At 52.3% G+C, this 23,466-nt stretch overlaps 3 protein-coding genes across 3 annotated transcripts; 1 reads left to right on the forward strand and 2 right to left on the reverse strand.

Moving 5' to 3' along the window:
* The first annotated feature begins 276 nt into the window (after positions 1–276).
* DNAJC17 (DnaJ heat shock protein family (Hsp40) member C17) lies at positions 277–14,469 on the forward strand. Its single transcript, XM_027895491.1, has 11 exons — positions 277–430; positions 1,656–1,725; positions 2,689–2,747; positions 4,007–4,094; positions 4,265–4,347; positions 4,873–4,969; positions 5,658–5,707; positions 6,219–6,296; positions 7,213–7,293; positions 7,833–7,961; positions 14,259–14,469. The coding sequence occupies exons 1-11, from the start codon at positions 353–355 to the stop codon at positions 14,379–14,381; spliced, it is 936 nt and encodes a 311-aa protein (XP_027751292.1). The 5' UTR covers positions 277–352; the 3' UTR covers positions 14,382–14,469.
* Positions 10,393–13,133, reverse strand: CUNH15orf62 (chromosome unknown C15orf62 homolog). Its single transcript, XM_027895506.1, has one exon. It carries the CDS (start codon positions 11,609–11,611, stop codon positions 11,096–11,098), a length of 516 nt encoding a protein of 171 aa, XP_027751307.1. The 5' UTR covers positions 11,612–13,133; the 3' UTR covers positions 10,393–11,095.
* A 265-nt stretch (positions 14,470–14,734) lies between the features above and the next one.
* Positions 14,735–21,378, reverse strand: GCHFR (GTP cyclohydrolase I feedback regulator). The gene is made up of 3 exons (XM_027895512.1): positions 21,256–21,378; positions 19,881–19,975; positions 14,735–15,589 (listed from the first exon to the last, which is right to left on the reverse strand). The coding sequence occupies exons 1-3, from the start codon at positions 21,289–21,291 to the stop codon at positions 15,466–15,468; spliced, it is 255 nt and encodes an 84-aa protein (XP_027751313.1). The 5' UTR covers positions 21,292–21,378; the 3' UTR covers positions 14,735–15,465.
* Between the last annotated feature and the right edge of the window lie 2,088 nt (positions 21,379–23,466).

The raw sequence follows: 23,466 nt of genomic DNA on the forward strand, positions 1-23,466 counted from the left end.
CAGTGCTGAGGGGCGCGTTCAGACTCCAATTCCCGGACAGGCTTTTCCCAAAATGACTCGCTCCAAGGACACCCCAGCTCTCGCGCACAGCCCGACGGGAGTTGTAGTTTTCCTCCCGCAGCTGCAGAACTACAACACCCGGCGTGCCCCGCGAAGAGCAGCATCCGCCAGGACCGCCCTTCCGGGGGGCGATGCATCACGGGAATTGTAGTCCTCTTGCGGGAGCTGCACGTGACGAAGCCGTGCTTGGGGACTACGTTTCCCAGCGAACGGCGCGGCCCGGCCGCGGCACCGGGAACGGCACCGGGAAAGGGAACGAGCGGCACCGGCAGCGGGACCGGCGAGCGCGGAGATGGCGGTCGATAAGGACCTGCTGGAGCTGGATCTCTACGGGCTGCTCGGGGTCGGCGAGAAGGCGTCGGAGAAAGAGGTCGTGAGCGCGGGACGGGCCCTTTCCCTCCCTGTCCCGGTGTCCTCGGGAACGGGATGTTCCCGGGGCTGGTGCGGAGCTGAGCGGCTTCTCCGAGCGCTGTTGGTGTGCTACTCCTGCCTTGAGCGCTGCTGCGGGGCCAGGGCTCTAAAATCGTGCGGGAAGGGCGTATTTGCCGGTGTTGGCGTTATTTTATCCCAGTTTTACCGATATTGGCGTTATTGCCCTCAATTTGCTTGCCCTTGTGCCTTCTCAGTCCCGACTTTGGAGGAGGGAACGGCTCAAGGAGAGCTGCGGAGTTGGGCTGGGACGCTGTTCCCCTCGCTTTGTTATTTATGTGCCTCCAGAAGGAAAGTTCCCATGTTTATCCAAAAATCCAGCTGCTGGAGGGCGGTCCGGGTGATGTAGGTGCCCGTAAGGCTTCTGGTTCGTTTTTAGGGGTTTACAACCCGCTCCCTGGAAATTCCCCGTGAATGAAGCACCTGACGGGAACAATCCAGTTGTAACAGGCGGGATTGGATAGGCTGAAAAGGCTTCAGGTGACATCAGGTTAATGCCCAGCTGAGCCGGTCACTTCAGGGAAGGATGAGAGAATTCCCAGCTGGATGGCCTGGCGCAGCTTACAAATTGGCAAATGGAATTTGGGGCGTCAGTCCTTGATCTAAAGTACTTGAAACGATCCCAAGACTTTTTGTAGCATGAGAAAAGGGGTGAGAAAAGCACTTCCCACCCGCTGATCGGAGCAGCCCGGGGGGAGCTGGGCAGGTGATGGGTGTTGGGAGTGAGTTGTCTCTCCCTCAGCTGGAATCTAATGCAGGAGGTTGGGTCACCTGCAGCACTTTCCTCGTACGTTCCCATCACTGGAGCTTTGTCCACCAGGTGGGGCCGAGACACAACTTTCTCCGCTCGTTTTAGCAGGAAATTGCTTGGCGCTGGGACAGAGCAGCTTCCCTTTTTGTTTTGTTTTGTTTTTTTTTCCTTTCCCCCTTTTTTCCACTTTCCTCTTTTTTCCCCTTTCTCCTTTTTGTTTCCCTCTCCCCCTTTTCTTCCTTTTCCCCCTTTTTTCTCCTCGGCTCAGACTCACCCCAAACACACCTTCCTGCCCAGCGAGTGTCCTGGGCCCAATTCCCTCTCAATGCAGGGATAGGTTTTGTGTTTTCCAAGCTGCTTTTTTTGACAAATCCAAACCAGTCCCACCCAGTAACTGGCAGTGTGGCCCCTGCAGGTGAAGACAGCGTTCCGGCAGAAGGCCCTGACGTGCCACCCGGACAAGAATCCGGACAACCCCCGGGCAGGTGAGACACCAGCAGCAGTTCCTGGAAGTTTTCACCTCTCCAGGCTCCTGGCAGTGGCTCTACTTCCCTTCAGCACTGTCCTCAAGGGAATACCTGGCTGCCTGTCACCTGGAGCACGCACACACAGGGCTCAGGCTTGCTGTCGTGGATGTTAACTCTGGTCTTTAGGGCTGAGCGATCGCTGTTTGGTTTGGGAACATCAGCGTTGAGTCAGGGCTGGAATTAGAATTGCACCTCTCAAAACCTTCCCCTACCTGAACCCAGACCTTTGGCTGCAAACTGGTTTCATCTGTATCTCTCCCAGTCCAAACTTCAACAGTGCATTATCTGTGGGCACGGCCCGTTTTAGTTGTGGAAGGGAGAATTTCAGCTGCCTGCAGAGAGGGAGAGAGGGAGTGGTTGTTGCAGATGTAAATTGCATAATTAGCAATTCTTTTCTTTTTTTTTTTGTGCGTCAAGACTACGGGTAATTCATCTTCAGAACAATAAATGTAATTTCCCAGTGCTTATAGGGGGACTTTTAAAGGCTAGATGGCTGTAATGTAGCAATTTCCAATACAGCATAAGTGGGGACTCTTGATGATTTATTTGTACACAAACAGGAGGAAGTGAAAGGAAAAGCACTGAGAGGAAGAAGCAAACTGTGAGCTCCAGCTAAATGTGCCATGAAAGAGACATGGCAACCCATGACAAAAAGAGTCACTAAGAAAAAATATGGTTACGTGTTCAAGATTTTTCTTACAGTGAAACAATCCCAGTTTTTGGTTTTTAATTTACTCTCAGGTTGATGTAACAGAGGTGAGTTGAGGTGGCCCTGGTAGAGGTTGGCTTTGGAGGGATGAATTCTTCTTTCTTGGAGAGACCTTCCTGCAGGTCTCTCCCATAAGGAATTGTCTTTGCTGTTCTTTCCCAGATCCCTCCCATGGTTTCCTGCATCTTACCCTCATTTCTTCTCATTCCCAGCGGAAATCTTCCACCAGCTGTCCCAGGCCTTGGCCGTGCTCACAGATGCAGCAGCCAGGGTAAGGATGCTCCCTTGGGAAAGGTGGGATTTTGGGGGTTACTGGCAACTCCTCCTGTCTCTCCTGCTCTGTTCTCCAGTGGAGAGTCTGTGCATACAAGTCTCAGTTGTCATTCCCTGTAGTTCTCCGTGAGATCAAATATTGGATGCCAAACAAAAGCTGGGAGGAGCGTTCTGTCTCTGATCAGATGCTCTGTCCAAGGGTGAGATACTGTCTTTAATAACGTGTTGGACTGGGGCATATCCCGTTTAATAACATAAAGGATAACCACCCCTGATTCAAGGACACCACATTCCCATGGCAACAGGGCTTTTGCTGTTCCCTTGAAGTCAGGGGCTGACAAATGAGTAATACCTGGATGTGATTGCTGAGGCTCCAAGCTTTTCATAAAAAACAAACCAAAAATGAGCCAGTAACTCTCTGCAGATAAGCTCAGGAGAGAAACATGGGCTGATTTCAGGTGATAAGAGCTAAACTTGTGAAATAACTTCTCTTTTCAAGCCCTGGCAAAGCTTGTAATCCCCCCTCCAAGGGGGAATTCAACCTTGGGCATCCAAGAACTTTTTGTCTTCTTTATATATTTAAAAGGAAAAAGTGTTTAGCAAACCTTTGCCATACAGGAATGAAATAAAAAAAAAGGGAAAATCCCAGCTTTTCTAGTTGATTAAAACAGTTGGACAACTATTCTACAGGTAATATGTGAGGCAGTCTGTGCTCACCTCCTACACAAAGGCTCTGTGCAGGTTGAGGAGCACATTAGAAACTGGTTTAAACAGGTGCCAGTGAAACTGCCAGTTCATCCCAGTTCTTAGATCTCTCTGGTGCTGAATTAATGTTGGTGTGCTTTTGCTGCTGAGGATTTTGGATGCTCTTTGATCTGAAACATTCATAGGACTCAAACATGTCTGTGAATAAATATTTCACGTCAAATAGACCTTTTTTAGTTGTAAAACATTGCTCCAGAGCCAACCTGGGCCGTTACCAGTGCCCCTGAAACCGCTTTTGGGATGTTCAGGGAACCAGAATGTTCTTCCCACCTCTGAAGATGGATCAGAGTTCTCTCCAGTACACGGTGGAGTTATTCCTGGACTTCCTCACCCTTCCATCTGGAGATCTTTGGACCTCTTCTCATGTTTTCAGGATATTTGTGTTAACTTCCAACACTTCTAGGAGTGATGTGTGATCTCATTTCGTTCCCTGCTTTCCAGTTTCTCTCCCTGTTCCTGTGGTTTCACCCTGTTGTGCTGGTTCGTTGGCAGGCAGCATATGACAAGGTGAGGAGGGCGAAGAAACAGGCTGCAGAGAGGACACAGAAGCTCGATGAGAAGAGGAAGAAAGTAAAACTTGGTAATAAAACCAAACATTCCTGTTGTCTTGAACTGGGTGTTTGTGATCTTTCCCTCCTCCCCTGGTCAGCAGGGAAAAATTAAAATTTCCCTTGGATTGTTTTAATTTCTGTGAAATGTTTTATGCTCGATTAATGAATTTATTTTTAATTTAATTCTCTCTCTCCGCAGACCTTGAAGCCAGAGAACGACAAGCCCAGTCCCAGGAGAGCGAGGAGGAGGAGATCAGGATGACGAGAACATTAGAAGAAGAAGTAATGATTAATTCTTAGATTTCTCTGCTTCTTTTGAGAAGGATTGCTGAAAGCTTTTCCATTTGTGATGAGGTGCAGCAAATCTCTGGATTGCAGGACTTCAGGCTCTGGGATTAATGGGCTCTATGAATCATAGAATCCCAGGGTGGCTTGGGTTGAAAGGGACCTTGAAGCTCATCCAGTTCCAATTCCCAGCCAGGGGCAGGGACACCTTCCTTTAGACCAGGTTGCTCCAGCTTGGCCACGGAAAAGAGGAATATGGGAGGGATTTTGTGGCAGTCTGGCAAACATGTTGATTCGGGGGGTTTATTTTTCGTACCCTTTTTCCTTTTGCACAGCAGACAACAACAACAGCTGCCCAGTTCTGTGCTGGCTGGGAGGGATGGTGTCACTGGGAACATCCCACTTTAGTGCTGGAGCTGTCCCAGCAGGGGTGTTCCCAGGGCAAGCTCTCCTTGGGATTCCTGGCACGCAACAGCCCTGGAATTGCCTCAGGTGTCCCGTGCTGTGTTCCCTGTGCTGTAGATAATCCGCCTGCGGGAGGAGGGCTCCCGGCAGCTGGAGGAGCAGCAGAGGCTCATCAGGGAGCAGATCCGGCTGGAGAGGGAGCAGCACAGCCAAGGTGAGCACAGAGGAACTTGGAGCCCTCATGTCCAGGGCCAGAAAGAATCCTGATCTGGCAAGTTCAAACAGCAGAACAACCAGAGCTCCGGGGACAGAAACTCTCCTGGGGTCCCCAGGCTTTCCCTGTATTTTCTTGCCTTTATTAACTTCATTTCACATCTTTTTTTCTTTTTTTTTTTTTTTTTCCCATTTTTCTTTCAGTTTTCACAAATTGGGGAGGATGGAGAGAATTTGCTTAGTGTAAACCACTTTGAGATCCTTGCAATAAATGCACCATTATAAGGTGTTTAATTGCAGGGCCAAATTAAGTTCCTAGGCTGTGCTATCCTGCTTTTTGTCTTACCCTTAATTTTTCCACAGTTGTTCCCACCAGGACAACTTTCTTTTGCGGGGAAAAATGTCTCAGATGCTACCAGGTGTCCTGCTTGTATTTTTACTTACCTGTTTCTTGCCTTGATCATGGCAAGTCTGGGCATCCTAGAAGGGAAAAATGCTGCCATGGAATATTCAGTCTGCGCTGCAGGTCCTGTTGCACAGGTCTTTTGGGGCTGGAATGGTCTAGTGGAAATCCAGAAGCGTTTGCTGTTGTCATATGTATGTTCTCAGGGAAGATTTTGTGCTAAATGTTGAGGAGTTTTCTCACCCACGTCCTTTCAATCCATGGTTTTTCCTTTTCCCCTCTTTAGGCAAGCGGGAGAGAAATGGAGCAGAAGGCAAAGTAACTCCTAAGCTCAAGGTAAGACACCCTTAAAAAGCTGGATTTTGGTGTAAACTTACAGAATGTGATGGAAAACAGAAGGGACACTTCAACCCTGCTGAGCTGGCACATCCCTTTTTCCAGTGGAGGTGAAATTCCCCTGTGGAATGTGCATCAGCATGTGAACAAATCTTGTCCTTGCCCTGAGAATCCCTTCCTCCCTCACCTTTTCTCCGTCTGCTCCAGATTTCTGAGCCTGAAATTGAGTTGTCTTTGCTTTGAGCTCAGGGAAACATCTGCTAATTACCCTGACAGAGCCATCAGCATTCCTTCAATGTGATCTTTTTATATTCCAGTGAGCAGCGTTTCTCCCTGTTCCCCAAACAGTTTGTTCCCTGCGCTCGTTGCCGTGCTGAGATCACTGTCTTGGCAGTCCCAGGAGTGCGGCTGTAAATAGCAGACGTGGGGACTGTGCAGGGGGGTGGGAGCAGCACTGAGCACAGCAGTGCATTCAAACAGACAAAATTAACTCCTGGTCTTTATTTCCCAGCTCAGATGGAAATGCAGGAAAGAAGACGAGACGGAAGGGGGATACTCCGAGGACGTGCTGCTGCAGATCCTGCAAAAGGTCCCGTCTGACATTCACTTTCCTACTGCAGGGTCTTCCCCTGCTCTCTGGTATAAGGATAATGAATTCTGGGAAGCTACATATCATAAAATCATGGAGTGATGGAATGGTGTGGGTTGGAAGGGACCTTAAAGCCCATCCAGTGCCACTCCCACATCTTCCACTAGCCCAGGTTGCTCCAAGCCCCGCCTAACTGGCCTTGGACACTCCCAGGGATCCAGGGGCAGCCACAGCTTCTCTGGGCAGCCTGTGCCAGGGCCTGCCCACCCTCACAGGGAAGAATTTTTTTCCTAATACCCAATCTAACCCTATTCCTTGTCAGTGTGAAACTGTTCCCCACGTCCTGTCACTCCAGGCCCTTTTGAGATGTAAACTGGGGTGGCTCATTTTCATCTCTGTTCAGGTTTCTCATGCAATTTTCAGAAATCATCAGCAGGTTCAAATAGTCATTAAGTTGGAAAAGACCTCCAAGATCATCAAGTCAAACCTTTGAACCAAGCTTGATCCTTTGATCCGTGAGCTGGGAGCTGTCTCCGAGCTAACACCTCTGCCCTGCTGTGGGAAGTGCAGAGACAGGAGCAGACAAGCCTTTGATCTGATTAATCCCAGCGTGGCAGCTTTATTTCCCCTCCCTGCAAGCACCTCCTGGAGCTCTGGCTCTGAGCTGAGCATCCCTCTTGCACTGGGGCTTGCTGGAAGCCAAGTGTGTTGCTCTGTGCCTCTCTAGGACTGTTTCCTGGAGGGACAGAAATTATGGCAGGTTGGGGTTGGTGGCAGCATGGTGCAGGACAGAAATGGTGACAGCTCAACCTCCTGCCTGTGAAAACACAGGTTTTCTCTTTGTGTTTGTTTAATAAATGAACTCAGCATCTCTCTGCGGGGTCTGTAATTAACTTTTCCTTCTCTCTTTTGCCAGTATGGAGATGTGCTCAATTTGGTGATCTCCAGCAGGAAGACTGGGAGTGCAGTGGTGGAATTCGCTACGGTTAAGGCGGCGGTGAGTGTGCAGAGCCCCAGCTGGGTGTGCTGGGGGGGATGTCACAGGAGGGGACAGGTCACAGGGTGACAGCCCACAGGCTGCCTGGTCATTAAGGCAGTGGAAAAGGCTAATGAGAGTCTGAAGGCTCAGAGGGATGAAGGGAGTGGCAGAGCTGCAGGCCCAGAGCAGATCAGGCACATAAACAGGTTGTGCATGGAACAGGCCGAGGGGAGAGGCAATGCCTGAAAAATCTGGCACTGAGCGTTTTAATCTGCTCCCACTGAAGGTGAATTACCTTGGAGTTGGGCTTCTGTGTTTCAGAGGTGATACCAGGCATTTGCAGTGAAAAACAAATCAAAATGCCCTGGCTCTCTGTGAGTTATAATAATACACGTGGCTGTGGGAACAGAAATCATCAGTTACTCTTAATTTTAGTAGTTCCATCACCTTACCCTGTGCAAGAACCTCTGTTCCGTGTCACCTGTTCTTTCACTCACATCCAAATGATCAAAAGGAAAACCAACCCAGAGTTGTTATATAAATATTTTCCTTGCTAGGAGATGGCTGTGAAGAATGAAGTTGGCCTGATAAACAATCCTCTGAAGATTTCCTGGCTGGAGGGTCAGCCCCGGAGCCACCCCAGCACCGTCCTCTCTGACAGCACCAGCCAGCCCAGGACCTCACAGGTAAGGAGACGTGGGTTGTGTAGAGCAACCTAAATTTCACTGTGCTTTGTAGTTAGGGGCAAATATGAGCTGAAAAGAAGCTCTTGATGCCAGACCTGGCTTTCCCACTGTGCTGGAGCAGTGGATTTTTTAAAGAGAACTGGAGCTGTTTGGGTGATTGGATTTTCACACACTCATTGTCTTCCAAGTGAAGAACAAGGATGTTCCTTGCTCAACCCAGAGCTTCCAATGCCATTCTGCTGGGATTTGTTAATATGTGTTGACTGTGGGAATTCTCTGGCTGAGCGCTGCTGAAATGAAGGTTTTTTTAGGCAGTCTTGGTTTCTCACCACGTTCACAGGAGAAGGAAATTTCAGTGATGGAAGGAAACCTCTAATTTTAGGGTCTGCAGGAGGGAGGGGAAAGCAATATCAAACTAAATACCCTTTTAGAGACCTCATTGTCTGGGTTTGGTTCTCTACACCAGTGTGGTTATCTGAGTGCAAGCTGCACGTCTGCTGGCTTACTTAGCCAGTTCCTTGGCTGGGAAGGTGGGAAGGGACCTGGTTCAAACTTCACATGGCACTTACCCCCCTCTCCTCCTTCCTTGTGGTATAAAGATCCAGAAATCTCATTGCTGAGAGGGCTCCTGCCTCATGCAGTCCAGGTGCCCTTAACCTGTGTGTCTGCATCAGCCTTTGGTGTGTTCTCTCCCTAAATATTTTAAGCCTGTGAGATTGTTCAGTACATTCACTCCTGACTTTTTTGCAAGTACTTTGTTTATAGTATTGGCATTTATGCATCATACGGTTGTTATTCTATCCATGTAGAATCAGGGAGAGTCTTTGAGCCACAGGAGATTCAGAGAGGGGAACAGAGTGGTAGAAAGGAAATTGGGGCTAGAAAAGGATTCCAGACCACTTTATTTGAGAATTTCTCCTTAGGAGAGAGCGAGAACTGGCTCGTTCCTACCAAAGGGTGTTGCTGTTGCAGTTGGAGTTTGTTGGTGGATTCTAGTCTGTGTGGGTTCAGATCCCTGAGTTTATCCTGGCCTGTTTCCATGCCCAGAGCTTGTTATTTTGGAAGTGCAGTGTCTGCCTGTGGTGAAGGATTAGTGTGGTGGGGCAGCAGGGAGAGCAGGAAAGCAGCACGTGGGGTCCATGGTGACCCACCTCTGTCCAGCACCCCCTCCTCAATCCCATCCTGCTTCTCTGAATGGGGAGGAGTTGCTGCCAGGGCCATGCATCCTTCCCAGGAATTGCACTGCTGATATTTGGCTGTCCTTTCTGCTGCTTTTTCTTCTGTAAGCAACTGTGATTTCTGGGATTACATTGCAACCTTGAATCTCTAAACTGCTCAACTTCCCACTTTTCCTAGTGCCTCCTCCAGACCCTCTCAAAGTCCTGGTGCTGCTGCTGCATCCACTAGGATGATTCCAGAATCTGTAATGTGCTAATAGCTCCTCTTGGCTGTTTTGCTTCCAGCTGACTTACTTTGCCCTGTCCACTTCTAGACTGTACAGGATGAGCTTCCAGGTCCCTATTGCTCCTGCCTCTTCCTTTCACTCCCAGCCCGGCTTCCCAGCCATCAGGCTGCACAGTCTTGCTTCCAAGCTGCACAAATTCAAGCTGCCCTCGCTTCCTATTTGCTTCCCCCCTGTTTTTGTCTGAGTCCACCCCCGGTTTGTTCCCACTCTTTGCAAAGGCAGCTCCTTCCCTGCTCTGCTTCAGCAAACAGCCCCAGACCCGCAGCATTCTCATGGCAACGCGCTCGCTCCTCATCCTCTGGGATAGCCATCCAGGTGCTCCCTGCCTGGGACAGGCAGCCAGGAGCTGAGTGCCAAAAGCTGCTGGTAAAGGACGGTCAGACCCTAACCAGGGGGTTTGGAGGTGCTTCCCATGTGGAAGCAAGGCTGGCCGTTGTGCTGGGAGGAGGCAAGAAGCTGCAGGCTGCTCGTTCTCCTGCAGCAACGGGTGCGCGTTGTCCAGCAGTTCCTGGAGAGCTGCTGGAGCCAAGCGGGAGGGTTCCCCTGGTTATCTGGGGGCATGGAAGTTTTTATTATTGTTGGTTTCTAAAAGAGCCCTGATGTCTAACCTATCAGAAAGGTAAGAATTGGTGACTACTGCAGTAGTTTCTGTAGTGTCCTTTTAACAGTTTGCCCTGATGCTGCGCAAAAAGTTTTCAGCTTGGCAGAGCCCTTCCCACTCTCCGGCTCAGGAGTGGAGAACTGGGTCTTGCCCTGAGCTGTGTTAGCTCTCCTTTGGGGAAAATCAAGTCCCAGCAGCTCTCCCCTTCCCCCAGCCCAGAGAAACAGAGGCACGCTGCTTCCCCTCCCTCCAAAAAACCTGTGATGCCAGGGAGGATGGATCTGGGCCACTCCAGATCCCCTGTGCTCCTGCTACCTTGGCTTTTTGCGGCTTGTTACCAACAAAACGAGGAGGCAACCAGACACTTCCAGTCACAAATACATTTATTCTTCCATGTCTGTACAGCTGGGAGCTCAGTGCATGCGTGAGGCAGCAGTGTAGGGAGACATCTCCTCTCCTGCCAGGAGGATGAACCCACTGCCAGTGCTCTGTCATGAGCATGAGTGGATGCTTACCTGTTTCCAGGCTGGGAGTGCCAACTGCACTGGAGTTGGGGGAAAAGAAACCCACAAGGAGGAAAGAAAAAAAAAAAAGAAGGAACAGTTTTGATTTTTCACATCCAGACACGGTGGGAGAAGAACCCCCAGTTCTCGTCTCTTGGCCCTTGCCACACCTGTGGCTTTGAGGTGCAGTGCTGCTGTCTCCTTGCAGGCTGCCTGCTATCCCACAAGGGATCCATGCCAAGTCCCTGTGTGGCCCTGCCCCGCAGTGTCACAGCCACATCCCCCAAATAACAAGTCTTTCCCAAACAATGCCATTCTTCCCTGAGGTGGAGACACACAGTCCAGAGTGGGAGATTTCCAGGGTGAAGAGTGGAAACAGTGCTCTCACCTGAGCTCTGCTCCAGAGGATTCCTTGGCAAGGACAGGGATGGTCTGTGGTGGGTGAGGCGAGGACAACAAAACAGGCCACACACAACAGGCGTGCTCCAACATCCTTCCTCCCACTGGGAGCAGAGGAGCCAGCAGCAGCATCGAGTAAATAGGACGTGGTGAACGATAAGTACCTTCAGATGGCATAATCTCTGGGGTTCTGTTTCCTGAGGGTCTGCAGGACATCCTCGAGGAGGGATAGCCCCAAATCCACTTTGAAGGACAGGAAGGGATCAGCCAGGTCGGGAAGAGCGGTGCCGTTCTGGGAACCTGCCTCTGAGGTGCCGTGGTCTGTAGCCTGGTCCTTGTGCGTTGGAGTGCCTTTGTGGTACTGAGCAGTGTCAGAAAAGGAGATGTCGGAGTGGGAGTCAGTGTGGTCGATGATGTTGGGGCAGCTGGAACTGTCCAGGTACAGCCGGGGAGGCTTGGGAGGGGCTTGTGCCTTGGCCAGGTTCTGCTCGCTCTGGCATGACAGGTAATCAGACTTGTCCTTCAGATCCCTCAAGCCTTCCCTCTTCTGGCTGTCAGTGTCCAGAGTGTGGCTGTTCTGGTTCAGGATGATGACTTGGTTGCCCAGCTTTTTGTGCCTCCTGAGGGAGAAACGTCTGAAGAAGGTGGTGGACTTGATGGACCCTCTGCGCCAGGTATCCATGCTGAGGGAGGCAGTGAGGAGAAGGGACCTGCAGGCTCCGCACAGGCAGGTGCTGGACTAAAGCCACGGGATCAGCAGCAAGCCACGCAGCAGGAACACCCTCTTCCTGCCCCGTTCCCGTAGCTGGAAGGAAAACAGGGAGGCTGGTAGTGCAGGAAAGGCAGACTCCACACAGTGGTAAGGAGCAGTTGGCTTGTCTTGGATCTTAAAGAGTCTCCTCCTCGAGTGGAGAAGGAACACGGTGTCTGAGCTCGTTAAACGTGTGCTGATGAGGAACAGCAAGGCACAGTCACCATGAGAACAGATCTAATCTGGCATCTAGAACAGAAGGGCACCCGGGTGCCATGGTAACCAGCCACCTTCTGCGGAGGGGCACCGCCGGAAAATCCAGTGGGTGGTTGGGAAGGAGACGGTGACTCAGTCCCACTGGAGGAACCAAGGAAATACAGGCAAAGGGGGGTGTAAAAAGCGACAACGTGAAAGGCAAATGTTGGGGGAACCGACTGCAAAGGAGACTTACGCCGTGTCGGAGCAGCCCTGAGTCCGAGGGAGCAGGGGAGAAGCCGCTGGAGCACTCGGAGAACTGTGCCTGCCACACTCACCAGGATGAAGGAGCAAGTCCGGGGACAGCTCAGCCAGGAGTTTGGGAATTCAGCCAGGTTGGACCCAGAATGCTAAAAATCCCCAAAGCTGCTGCCGCCGCCGTCTCTTCATGTGCCGCCCGTTGCCTCTTCCCGGGTTGCAGCTCCTGCTCGGATGTGTTTGTTTTGAGCCAAGCCCTTGCTGAGTCAGCCACGTCAGGAACTGGGTTTTGCACGATTGGTAATTGCCAGGATTGCAGGAAGGAGGTGTGTGGAGCGGCAAAGCCTCAGCCCACGCTGCCTGAGGAGCAGGAGAGCTCCTTGGAGGCACCCGTGCTGCTGGCAGCTGCCAGCTTGGAGCCCACCTGGATCAGGCTCTTCTCCTCCCTCCTGCCACTCTGAGAGCTCCGTGTGTCAGCAGGGCTCCCAAGCCAGGCTGGGAGTAATCTCTTGTCTGTTTTAAATTTCAATCCCTGTGCAAGGTGGGGATTCAGGTTTGTGCGGGTGATTCATCTGCATGAGTCTCACACAGCCTCTTCCATCCAGCCCAGCAAATCCCTGGGGTTGGTGGACAGGACTGGGGAGGATCCTGGTTCTGCTGCTGAGGGCTGATACCCATTGGTGCTTTCTGAGACACTGGTGCTGCCAGTACCCAAAGGTCATTTCGCTCATCTGGCTCCTAAGACACCAATTAGACTCCTAATTTCCCACTCAACGTTCCTCCTCATCTGTTGTGGGGCTTCTGTTTTGTCCTCACAGCCAGAGGAACCACTTTGCTGGCACTTGATAACAAATTGCACTTGCCCCATTTTCATGCAGAGTCGTATTTAGCCATTCTATTGCCTTTGTATCCCTGCTGCTCCCTAAGATGTCCTTAAATACCCAGAGAAGCTGTGGCTGCCCCATCCCTGGAAGTGTCCAAGGACAGGTTGGATGGAGCTTGGAGCAACCTGGGTTAGTGGAAGGTGTCCCTCCTCATGGCAGGAGGTTGGAACCAGATGACCTTTAAAATCCCTTCCAAGCCAAACCATTCTGTGACTCTGATGCTCTGAAATCCCCAGTAAACCCAGTTCCTGGAAAAATGAACACAAGGGTTTTTTTTTTTCATTCACTTTCTATCAAGACGCTTTATTTCTGCTTGAACTGTCAAGGAACAAGATGGATGTTTCCAAGCCTTGCAGTGCTTTCATACATCCAAAATAGCACGGCCACCTACTAGTGTGGAATGGCTTTGGAAGCAGAGTTCCAAAGCACTGGAGCAGCTGTCATCAGCTGCCCACGTTCATTAGGCAGAGTCTGCAATCAGCTGTGTTCACGTGACAGTGGCTGCCACACACAGCAGGAAGGCTCCGGGAGCTTTGGAAAGCTATTCCATTCCCGTGTCAGGTTTGGGAACATACCTGGTAGTTTTCTTTCTACAGCCACTTAGAATTGTTCAGATTGGAGAAGACCTCTAAGATCATCAATTCCAACCATTCCAATCATACAATCAGGAATAGTTTGAGTTGGAAGGGACTTCATGGATCACCTGGTTCCATCCCCCTGCCATGGGCAGGGACACCCTCCACTGGCCCAGGTTGTCCAGCCTGGCCTTGGACACCTCCAGGGATCCACAGCTTTTCTGGGCAACCTGTGGCAGGGCCTCACCACCCCCAGTCAGTTGGGAGTTATCAGTTCCATGACTGATCCACATTTTTTTTATGGCATTAGCCTTTATAACGGGTGAAGTGTACACTGGACTTTGGGCCGCAGCGTTGCAGGTGCAGGGTGAGCTTGTCATCCAAAATAGTGCCCCATCCAGCCTCGTGGGGAGGAGGAAGCAGCTCTGGCAGCAAGAGGGGAATTCAGGAGTGCAGGCTCTGCGTGTGTCCTGCTTTCCCCATCAGCCACACTTAGGAAGCAGCTTGTTTTCTGTAGCCAGGCAGCTTTCACACCTCACCTGATCTCTGTGGGATCAAAACTGCTTCCTGCCCAGAATCCCCGTGTTGTGAGAGGGAATTTGGGGAGGGGGAAGCTGGATCTGCACTGTCCCTGATGAGTTGTGTGTGTTTCCTGCTCCCTGCCAGGCATCCGTGGTGTCGGAGCGGGACTACGAGAGCCTGGTGATGATGCGGATGCGCCAGGCAGCAGAGAGGCAGCAGCTCATCGAGCAGCTCCAGCGGGAAGACGAGGAAGAGTCTCACACTTAGCGTGACAGTATGGATTCTCCCCACCCCTCCACACCACCCCCCTGCCGAGCTCTTTCTTAATTTAAGTCAATAAACCTCCTTTTTTAAAGCTGGTGTGGGAATACAAATTCCCAGGGACTGCAGCCTTGATCCCTTTTCAGGTTTGGGGAAGGAAATGGCTTCAGTGTGCAGGTCAGTGTGTGTCCCTATCAGTGTTTGTGTCCAGAGCAGCTGCCCCGTCCCATGGGACAGGGTGTGAGAGGTGCCACTAGAACACCAAATCTTGGAGCTTTTAATCCCTGGAAGCTTTTTTGGGAGCAGTGCATCCAGAAGGATTTGGCTGCAGCTGCAAACAACTCACAGAAGGACATTGGTGTCTTTAGGGCAAAGCTTTATTGGGGTTACCCCTACAGCAGGATCCATACACTGCCCCAAACATTCCAGCAGTGCAGCTGCTGCTGTTGGGATTAGGGCCTGCCCCTGGAATGCTCACAACACCTTTCTGTGCTATTTTGGGAACGCTATATTAGGCTTGGATGGCACTCTGGGATCTGGAAGTCTGAAGATGCTGCTGACCACAATCCTGTGTGGGATGGAAATGGGCCTTGCTGCCAAGGGAAGGGATTCTCGGACCACCGGGTAGGTTTAGTGGTTCCCCCTCAGATTTCAGGGATGAGATGGGATGCTGTCCATGCCTGGTGTCCCCCTGTAACCTCCCTGGCCCAGGAGAAGGCACGGATGTCCCCAGGGCAGCCCGAGGGTAGGCAGACGGGTCTGTTACTGAGCTTCCTCTAAGGCATGCTAAATAGATGATTAAAATGTAAAAAGCTGGAATTTGCCAGACTGCCATCCTGCTGAAGGCAGAGCTGGAGCCATCTGTTCCCTCTGCCTGATTTTTGGGCATACTATCCTCCCCATGCTCTTGGGAAATGACAAAGATGGCAAAATCCCACTAGGTCCAGCTCTGCCTCTGCACCACTCCTCTCCCCGCCCGAGTGCTGGGAGTCTGGGACAGGAAGGAATGAAGGGGGAAAAATTCGCTGTCAGTCCTGTAAGATGATGTCCAGCGGGATCTTGTCCGGGTGGAAGGCAGGATTCTTCCTGGCTATTCCCTGTGGAGGCACCAGACCAGGGTCTGGCCCACGCCGGTCATGCTGATCACGCGATAGCCGAGCTGCTCCAGCTTGTCCAGGACCACACGCGGCGCGTCGTTCACGTAGTACTCACAGCTGCTCCCGGGAAAGAGGAGGAATAAAGTGAGCTGGGGGAGGAAGAGATGGGAATTTCCTTGTGGATGTGACCCTGCCTTACTCCTAACTCAGGTAAGCCCAGTGACTGCACCTGGCAGAGGTGAGAGTGATGAAGTGCCTTGGTTAACCCAAGGAAGAAGGACACAGCCCACAGTGCCAAACCAAGGGGAATCCTGTCCAGGAGGGAAGGATCAGGTTAAATGGGAATGTGGCTCACGGACTGGGTGTCCAGAGCCACATGCTGCTCAGAAATTGGGCTGAAACTGCAGCAGAGGGTTCATAGGGAAACAGAGGGGAACACAGTTTCAACACACCTGGGAATTCATGGAGAAGGAGGAGAATTTGGCCAAGCAGGCAGGAATGATTCAGGTTTTTCTAAGGAATGGAATCCCAATGTTCTGCCTATGTTGGACCATGTCTGTGAGCTGGGTAGGTTTGAGAGTCTGTGCTGAAATTTGGGTATTGGAACAAGGTGCTGCTTTCAGTCAGGTGGGAAACCTTTGGAAAGCTGTAAGTTGCCTGTCCTGCATGGAAGTGCCAGGTGAAGTGGAGGACAGGCTGCTCTGCCCCAGCAGTACCTGGGAGTCTGGGAACTGACACCAGGATCCTTGTCTGGCCCTGATTCCTCATTGGTTTATGCTGGTTCTGTGTTTGGAGCAGAAGCTGCTCCTTCCCTCCCCTAGATCCCAGAGCCTGTGGAATCTTGAAGGCTGGGACACTGCTCCCCAGTAAAGGGACCAGACACAAACTGGGCTGAATTGGGTGGGGACAGCAGAGCTGAGCTGGCCAGTAGAACCTTTGGCACTGGGTCTGCCAGCCTTTCCTTTGACACAGCTTCTGGGATGCAGCATTTATTGGAGCAGCTGGGATAAGTTCCAGGGCAGCTCAGCCCTGAGGTGACTCACGGTGTCTGATAATGACGGGTTGCAGGATCACTGGGGATCCAGTTTGGGCACCTTAAAAAAGACTCTCCTGATTTTCATGCTAATAATGATGGAAAAAAGGTCCAAAAGCCTTTCCAAAGCTGCTCCTGCTCTGGTTGCTGAGCCGTGCTGGAGCAAGGAGTGCTTTAAAGCATGAAACAACTCCCAAGATATGAGAGATTTTCCAGTTTCTCAAGATAGACTGTACTTGGCTGTAATTATAGATGTGGTGTAAAGATAATGTGTATTATTATAAGCGTCTTTGAAGTCCGTGCTTTCTCCAGGAGGGTTGCCACATATCCGTCAGATTCACAGTGGGAGGTGGTAAATATTATTCCCATTATTCAGAGGAAGGAGCAGAAGCAGGGATTTGTAGGAAGCTAAAAAAACGAACTGGCTGAGCTAAAATCAGGAGGAAAGAGTTCTCAGGGCTTTATCACAGCTCTATGTTGAGGATAACAAAGATTGCACAGTGTGGGTATCGGATACGCTGCTGTCTCCATGTGCATCCAGTCGGGATGGAGGGGCTGGGACACCTGCAAAGCCTTTTCATCCAGATAAACACTATCAGGGAAAAGAGAAGTCATCCCAAATTGGCACTGGTTTGGTGTGTGTGATTCCACCTGCTGTGCCTCCAGATGTGCCAAACCAGGAGAGCCCACACAGGGATGGAGCAGGAGCGGTGATTTTTAGGGCTGGAGCAGCCAACCTCCTGGGATCTCTGCCCAGCTCTCCTCGAGCTCCCCGAGGACAGGGTTTGGCTGTGCCCAGAGGAACAGGTACGCTGAATGTCAGCAGGTGCCTCAGCCCTCAGCTCCCAAATCCAACAGGGATTGCAGTTAAGACCAAAGGGTGCTGGCAGCGTGTAATTACCGGAGAGGCCGAGGATGTGCCCAGGCATCATCCCTCCGTGGGCCCACAACCACCTTGGCACACCCAGACTCCCCTTGTCCACAGCACCTGAGGGGCAGGGATCTGCCCCTTGGCGTGGCTGTCCCTGTGCTACATGTCCCTGTGCCCCCCCTGGCTGCCCCCAGGGCTCTGCCACAGGCCCAAAGGGCAGGGACCACGTGCCTGCTCCCCACACCCCGTGGAACTTAATGAGGGGCCGTTTGGCCATGCAGAGCTGCGGAACAGGATCTGTGCGCTCCCTGATTACAGGGATTTAAGTGCTTCACCTGTCCATCCCAGTTTCCCAGCAAGTTCGTGCTGCTCAAGCCTTTCTTTCAGGCTCCCTCCAAGGTCATGGTTAAGGTTTTGGGGCCCACGGTGCTACAGGAAGGGGGAGGTTTGCAGCGTCTGCATCTGCTCAGGGAGGAGATGGGGAAAATCCTGCTTGGCCATGGTGCAGATCCCGGAGCTCTCAGCCCTGGCTGGGACTCTGGTGGAGGTGGCTGGGCTTGCCCCGCTGGCACATGGCCAAGCTCTGGGGTGCCAGCAGCCACGTTCCAGCCTGGGGACTTCCCCAATTCCCTGTTGCTCAAGAGCACGCGGGAACGACGTGCAGTGCCGTGGGGATGCGCCATAGGGATGTGCCACGGGCATGTGCCACAGGGATGTGCCATAGGGATGTGCTGCAAGGATGTGCCACAGGGATGTGCCATAGGGATGTGCCACGGGCATGTGCCACAGGGATGTGCCACAGGGATGTGCCACGGGGATGTGTTGCAGAGATGTGCCATAGGGATGTGCCATAGGGGATGTGCCAGGGGGATGTACTGTGGGGGTGTGCCGCTGGGATGTGCCACGGGGATGTAGCAGAGCTCCCAGCTATGACACCAGGCCGTGCCAAGGAGCAAATGAGGCAAGAGGAGCTCAAAATGCTCCAGGCCACAGCAAGGGAGGAAAGGTGGTGAATCCACCAGGGAGATCCCATAGGAAGCCTCAGATCCTTTCTCCCAAACAAGCAGAACGCAGCACTCCTGTTCCTTACAGCGCTGCAGCTCCCCCAGCTGCAGGGGCAGGTGCCACAGAGGCACTTACCTGTTGTTGCCTTCCTTTCCACCCAAATCCCAGGGGCCCTTGCCTAAATCTCTTGTGATCCAGCAGCACAGCAGACGTGTCTCCTGTCTCGTTGCATAACTTGGGGCTCAGCAGGTGGCAGCACGAAGCCAGTGCTGCTGCCAATCTCTGCCCACCCACAGTCTTGGGAATAGCAGCACGGAGATGGATCAGCCCAGCAAAACCCCCCAGGAAATCGGTTGGGATAAGGGGACCCCCAGTATTTATATTTTATCTCCTTATTCTGTAAAATCTCCCACCCCATTTAGATTTTAATGCTGCAGCAGCCAAGGATCCAGCCCTCGGTGTTTGCCAGGCTGGTGCTGAGTAGTTGGGTTTTCCCAGCTCCTTGGATGGAAGTTTAGGAATATGCTGAGACAAGAGACACCTTCTGTAAATACTTGGTCCTTCTCCTCTGTGCTGTGGAACATGAACAGGAATTGAGCTGCTCGTCTCTGTCAAGATCGTTTGAATTTAGGTGTTTGTTTTGCTTTGTTGTTTTTTTGTTGAGTTTTTTTTCTGGATAAAACCAAGAAGTGGAATATCAAGTGGGCAAGAAAAGTGGAATATCAAGTGGGCCAAGCCACAAGGAAGATGCTGGTCATGTCTCCACATGGCACTTTGATGAAATCTGAGGTCTAACTCGGCCTGGGCAGAGATGGGACATGGAGAAGTGTCAAATATCCACGGCTTGGGAACACGCAGGTGAAGGAGGGGGAGTCGGGGGGGACACCATGGGAAGCAGCTCTGACCCCAGGACTCACAGCAGCCCATGGGAAAGGTTTGGGAGCTGTTGAGAGGGGCTGGCTCCGCAGAAACCTCGAGCTGCACCGGAGAGCAGGATGGGACAGGACAGATTGTGGCTGAGCTGGAGGGGATAGGATGGGATGGGACAGACAGTCTGAAGATAAGCAGGACAGGACAAACTGTGGATGAGCATTCCAGGCGGCTCAGCACCACAGGCAGAGCGAGGCTGTGACAGCAGCATTGGCTCCTGAGAGTCTCCAGGCTGGAGATCTGAGTTCAGGATGAGGGGTGGGATGTTGGCAGATGGAGCCACGGGTGTCTTGTTGCAGCTGGGGCGCATGTCAGGTAACAGCCAGGAGCACCCTGGCGTGTCAGGGGTAAGGAGAGAGGGAAAGGTGGGTCAGGTGCTAAAACAGGGGCAGAGCAAGGAAAAACTAAAGAACTAAGTGAAGTATCAGGCAGCATTTCCTCGGGTGAGCATCGGCAGGCAGGACAAGACATGTCCCAGGATTAACTGTACAGCTGGAAGGTGCTGTGAGAAATGCCAGGAGTGAAAATGCTCCACATTTTCTCAGGAAAAAAAGAAGAGGAGGACTTACAAGTTGTTCCCCAGCATGTTCCTCTTCCTGGCCCCCAGGAGGTCCATCAGGTTGGGATCTGAGTGCTCGTCGCCCACCATGGTGGGACCAGCCTCCTGCGGGAGAGGCAGTGGAGCGGTGAGTCACGTGTGGGGGTACAGCTCCTGCTCCCAGCACAGCGCCAGTAAGAGCTTTACTGGGAAGGGAATTGCCATCAGCCACCTGTCTGGACCAGGAGGGGACCTCAGTGACCCCTGCCCTGGCCACTGCCAGGAAAACAGTCACTCCCCCCTGCAAGGCCAGGACGGGCCATTTCCAGCAAGTTCCAGGCTGGAAATGTTTGCTTTGCCCTGGCAAAGAGTAGAGTTTCCAAAGTCTCCAGAGGGCAGACTGAGCTCCACTAAAACAAGCTGTGTGCTGTTCCCTACAGGAACAGGACTGTAGGGAACAGCACATGTGCCCCTTCCTGTACTTCATCCATAATCACTCAACCAGCTTGTCACTGCTGGCAGACGCTTCGGTGCAGCAGCGTCCCCACATGTGCCCGTTCCCAATCCACTGCTGCTTCCTTTGGGATATGTAATGGGACATCTCCAGCAGCAGCAGCAGCAGCGTCCATCACCCAACTCCCTCCCTTTGCTCATTTGCTGTTTTCACCACCCCCCCTCCCTGCCCCAAACCACACAAGCATATTTGGGCTGTCGGGCGGATGGCTCCCCTTTGGCTTGGGAAAGGGAAACCCCAGATAAACACAGGGCTGTGGGCTCCCACAGAACCCTGCAGGACGTGCTGGCTGCCAGGAGCTGGGGAGCAGCTGCCCTGTGGGATGTGTGTGCTGCCAGCACTGGGGAGTTCCATTTCTTTGTGGTTTTATCTGAGACTAACAGGTTGTGCCCAGCCAGCGATCCCTGACAGTGAACCCAACCACTGCCTGGCTCCTGCCAGCCCCTGCTGCCAGCCATGTCCACTCCCTGGCTGAGTTTTCCACCCCGGAACGGCTGTTTGGGGACAAGAGGGAAAACGATGGTGAGGATGCACGGGCAGAGCTGTCCCTTTGGCGTTCGCGGGATCCTGCCACAAGTTTCCCGAGTGAGTAGCTGCTTGGCAGAGGAGAATTTTAGGGGAGCAGAGCCGTGGTGTGGGCTCTCCACTCCCCGACTCCCGGGGTTTGGGCACCGGGGGCTCTCACGGAGTGGGGGGACGGTCTGTGCCGGACACCCCACGCTGGGCACCGTCCCCCAAACCTGCATCACCCCCAACAACCCCCTCAGCAGCAGCGAGGACAGCCCAACCCAGCCCGGCACCGCAGCCGGGCACCGGTGACGGCCGCTCGTCCCGGTCGGTCCCTGCCCGCCCCCCGAAATTCCCCACCCCCGGGGGTCCCGCCGGGACTCACCAGGCGGATTTGGGTGCTGATGAGCAGGTACGGCATCTCCGCTCCGCCGCTCCCGCCGCCGCTCCGGGGCCGCCCCCGGTCCCGCCCCGGCGCCACCGCCCCCGGGGCAGCGCGGGGGGAAAAAGGGGCTCCCGGAGGGGTCAGAGGGGCCCCGCCGGGAATGGAGAGCGGGAGACCCCTGGGGGACTCCGACGGATCTCTCGACAAGGGAAGGGCAGGGAGAGGGTGGGCAGGAGGTGATGGGACAAGGAGATGGAGCAGGAAGAGTGGGACAGGGAGGTGATGGACCGGGAGGTGATGAGTAGAGAGACAAAGGACAGGCGATGGTGAGCAGGGAAACGATGGTCCAGGAGATGACAGCCAGGGAGGTGGGGGACAGAAGATGGGCAGGGAGGCGATGAACAAAGAGATGATGGACAAGGAGATGATGGATAGGGAGAAGAACCAGGAAATTAATAGCAGGGAGATAAAGGACCAGGAAATTACAGCAGGGAGATGAGGACTGGGAGATGATGAAGCAGGAGCCAGGCAGGTGGGAAGCCCTGGGTCCTGCAGATTATCCCAGCACCCACCCCACTCTCCAACCAAACATTCCCCTGAAGCAGCATGGTCCAATATTTTTGGGGAAAACTCCATTTTTCTACAAGCTGTCAAGCTTTTATCAGGGAACACAGGGGTTTAAATTACTTCACAATTTGAGGAGAAGCTCATTTGCTAGGACTAGGACAGGCAGAGGCACTTCCTCTACAGCTGCTGAGTAATTCCCGCCCCTCAACACCCACCCTTCCAGTTGGAAAACCGTACATAAACCAAATAATACTTCCATAAATAGCAAATAATAGTTCCCTGGCCTTCAGACTTGAGCAGAACCCTCTCCATTCATCTCCTCAGATTACCAAACCACAGTCAATTCCTAATTTTGCTGATAATCCTCACCCCACTGGTTAAACATCAGCTCATTTCGATCATCCCCAGCTTCTGGAACAGTGGGAATGTTTGCTCATGGCTCTCCTGTCCCAGCACAAACCCATTGTCCAATGAACCAACAGCACCACCACTCTGGCACCTTTCAACTGGTTAGATTTGGACAGGATTCCCACAATCCATGTGCCCTTTGGATCTCCACCAGGTATGTGTATTCTGTGGTTACCAGCCTGCTGGCTGCAGGGAATAACACGGGTATGAAATCCAGACCCTTCCAGAAATTAAAGGAAACCTAGCCGGGGTTCTGGCAGCCTGCCCAGCTCTGGCTCTGGCTCTTGCACGGCTCTTTCTTGGAGGAAAAAAAAAATGTGAGGAAAAAAGAGGGAAATGAGAGCAGAGCTGCACATGACATTTTAATATTGAATTTCCTCAGGAGATATGGAAATCTGGGAGGCAGCTGGAGCATGATGGATCTCAGTGGTACCATCCATCATCCTAGAGCAGCTTATCACGCTCCAGCCCCGGCTCCGAGCTGGCTGCTCCCACCTCTGCTTGGACATGAAGGAGATGAGCCCAGCTCAGAATCACTCCCAGGAATTCAGGTAAAGGGAAGAAAAGGGTTCTTTGGCTCTGCTGTCACCCATGCTCCCAGGAGCAGGGAGCACACAAAGGGCTTGATTTTCCTGTTCCTGACTGGCACCTTTTCCTAAAGAATCCTTTGGATCTTCCAGAAAAAGGCATTTCTAGCTTTAATGGTCCTAGGATAAACAAGTTCTTCTTGGGGGATCCTGCCAGGAATGTAAGTGCCCTCTGTGTTCACAGTGTTTTCTGTAGAAGGGAGAAATTCCAGCCCTAAAGGCTTGGGATGATTGTTTGGCCATTCCTGCGTCCTTCGCCTAATTCCACCTAAAATCCCTTCTCTCATCCCAAGAACTGGTCGCTCTCTGCACAACTCCCTCACTACAATAACCCTGTCCCACTTGGCTCCATTGCGTGTTCCCAAATTCCCATTTTCTGGCCCATTTGTCCCTTACTGCTGGAAGCTGAACACCCAGTCCAGTGGTATTTCACTCCACATACCCCCAGTGTACTCCACTGCTCTGAGAGTGTTAAAGGGTCTCTCTGGAAATTATTTACTTGGGAAAGAACTTGGTACAGGTACAGGTGTGGTTGGAACTGCAGGTGTGGTGTAATTGTAGATCCATGTGCAGGCGCAAGTGTAACTGTAGGTTCATGTACAGGTGTAACTAGGTACATGTACAGGTGTAAGTATAGGTTCATGTGCAG

The sequence above is a fragment of the Empidonax traillii genome, unplaced genomic scaffold (genome assembly GCF_003031625.1).
Source record: "Empidonax traillii isolate 1590-97213 ecotype Southwest subspecies unplaced genomic scaffold, ASM303162v1 scaffold461:size861717, whole genome shotgun sequence".
NCBI classification, from domain to species: Eukaryota; Metazoa; Chordata; class Aves; order Passeriformes; family Tyrannidae; genus Empidonax; species Empidonax traillii.

Coding starts and splice junctions, on each gene's coding strand:
- DNAJC17 (XM_027895491.1), top strand. CDS start 353: ATGGCGGTCGATAAGGACCTGCTGGAGCTGGATCTCTACGGGCTGCTC. Junction 4,348..4,872: donor CGAGAACATTAGAAGAAGAA/GTAATGATTAAT, acceptor CCTGTGCTGTAG/ATAATCCGCCTGCGGGAGGA. Junction 7,962..14,258: donor GCCAGCCCAGGACCTCACAG/GTAAGGAGACGT, acceptor GCTCCCTGCCAG/GCATCCGTGGTGTCGGAGCG.
- CUNH15orf62 (XM_027895506.1), bottom strand. CDS start 11,611: ATGGATACCTGGCGCAGAGGGTCCATCAAGTCCACCACCTTCTTCAGA.
- GCHFR (XM_027895512.1), bottom strand. CDS start 21,291: ATGCCGTACCTGCTCATCAGCACCCAAATCCGCCTG. Junction 19,976..21,255: donor TCAGCACCCAAATCCGCCTG/GTGAGTCCCGGC, acceptor CCTCTCCCGCAG/GAGGCTGGTCCCACCATGGT. Junction 15,590..19,880: donor AACATGCTGGGGAACAACTT/GTAAGTCCTCCT, acceptor TCCCGGGAGCAG/CTGTGAGTACTACGTGAACG.